At 47.3% G+C, this 1,267-nt stretch overlaps 1 protein-coding gene across 1 annotated transcript in view; it reads left to right on the forward strand.

Annotated features, from left to right (window-relative positions):
• The window catches only part of COL4A2 (collagen type IV alpha 2 chain), a 232,987-nt gene that overhangs the window by 201,457 nt on the left and 30,263 nt on the right, over positions 1-1,267 (forward strand). The window contains exon 30 of the mRNA XM_004704409.2: positions 222-383. Coding sequence (XP_004704466.1) covers positions 222-383 — 162 coding nt within the window. The remainder of the gene's footprint in view (positions 1-221; positions 384-1,267) is intronic.

The raw sequence follows: 1,267 nt of genomic DNA on the forward strand, positions 1-1,267 counted from the left end.
GAGCTGATACCAAGGGCTCAAGTAGAAAGAAAATGTTTTGAAAATGATGATGGCAACATCTGTACAAATGTGCTTGATACAATTGATGTACGGATTGTTATAAGCGCTATAAAAGCCCCCAATAAAATAATTTGTTAAAATTAAAAACGACTATCACGTAATAGTGGTTGTACTCAAACGCATAGAGTTGGCCTCACCTGTCTGATCTCTGGCTCCTGCAGGAAGCCAGGGGATGCCTGGCATGCCAGGCTTGAAGGGACAGCCAGGGTTCCCAGGACCTTCAGGCCAGACAGGACTGCCTGGCCCTCCCGGGCAGCACGGATTTCCAGGAGCTCCCGGCCAAGAAGGGCCCTTTGGACTGCCAGGCGCCCCGGGCCATGGAGGTAAGCATCCAGCCTCTCCTAAAGGGATCCAGTTAGCTGCTGAGAACCCGACAGAAGTTCTCAAACAGTGACCCAAAGAACCTGCCCTTGAGTATTGACCAAGTTCCCAAGCCAGGGTCTACATTCCACCAAATGAGGAAGACTTCGACATGCTGAGAAGTCTTGTGATCCTGTGTATCTATTGTATATATTTGGGCTTTGGGGAGGACTTCATTTGGGGGGGTTTAAAAAATATATATATATATATATATATATATATATATATAAATAATCGTTGCAAATAGTTCAAAAGTACTGCTCTTATTTTGAGTCAATTTTCACTTATATCTCAAAGTTGCATGATTCCAGAGAATAAAAGTACTTAGTTCAGAAAGATAGAGGGGTGGGGAAGTGTAAGCAGACAATGCGAGGAGATGAATCTGTACCCCTGTGGCAGCTGGAGACTCCAGATGGAGAGGCCCAGCGCATCGCACAAAGGCCAAGGTGGGTGCCAAGGGGGCAGTGAAAGAAGTCACGGGCCCAGGCATCCATTGGGCACTGCCGGGATTGACTGAGGTTGGAACAACCCCGAAGTCGTTCATGCCCTCAGACCTCTTGGCCTAGCAGTGACCTCCAGACTGGTGGGTTTCGGGGACTGCTGAATACATTTGTTGTCCTCATTATTCCGGTACAGTTTGGGGTAACCAGTAAAAGCATTTAACTCTTTGTTTTGCCAAATAAAAATTATTGTCACCAGGACCCCAATTTTGCCTTGCAGACCTGGTTAGACCAGATGATGCACAGCGGTACAGATGGGAATTGGAAACACAGGGAATCTAGGACAGAAGAACCTCTCAGGACCAGGGGTGACAGTGGCGATACCAGGAGGGAAAGGGGATGTAGTA

The sequence above is a fragment of the Echinops telfairi genome, unplaced genomic scaffold (genome assembly GCF_000313985.2).
Source record: "Echinops telfairi isolate 266 unplaced genomic scaffold, ASM31398v2 ScPeMD7_7467;HRSCAF=8505_1, whole genome shotgun sequence".
Taxonomy (NCBI): domain Eukaryota; kingdom Metazoa; phylum Chordata; class Mammalia; order Afrosoricida; family Tenrecidae; genus Echinops; species Echinops telfairi.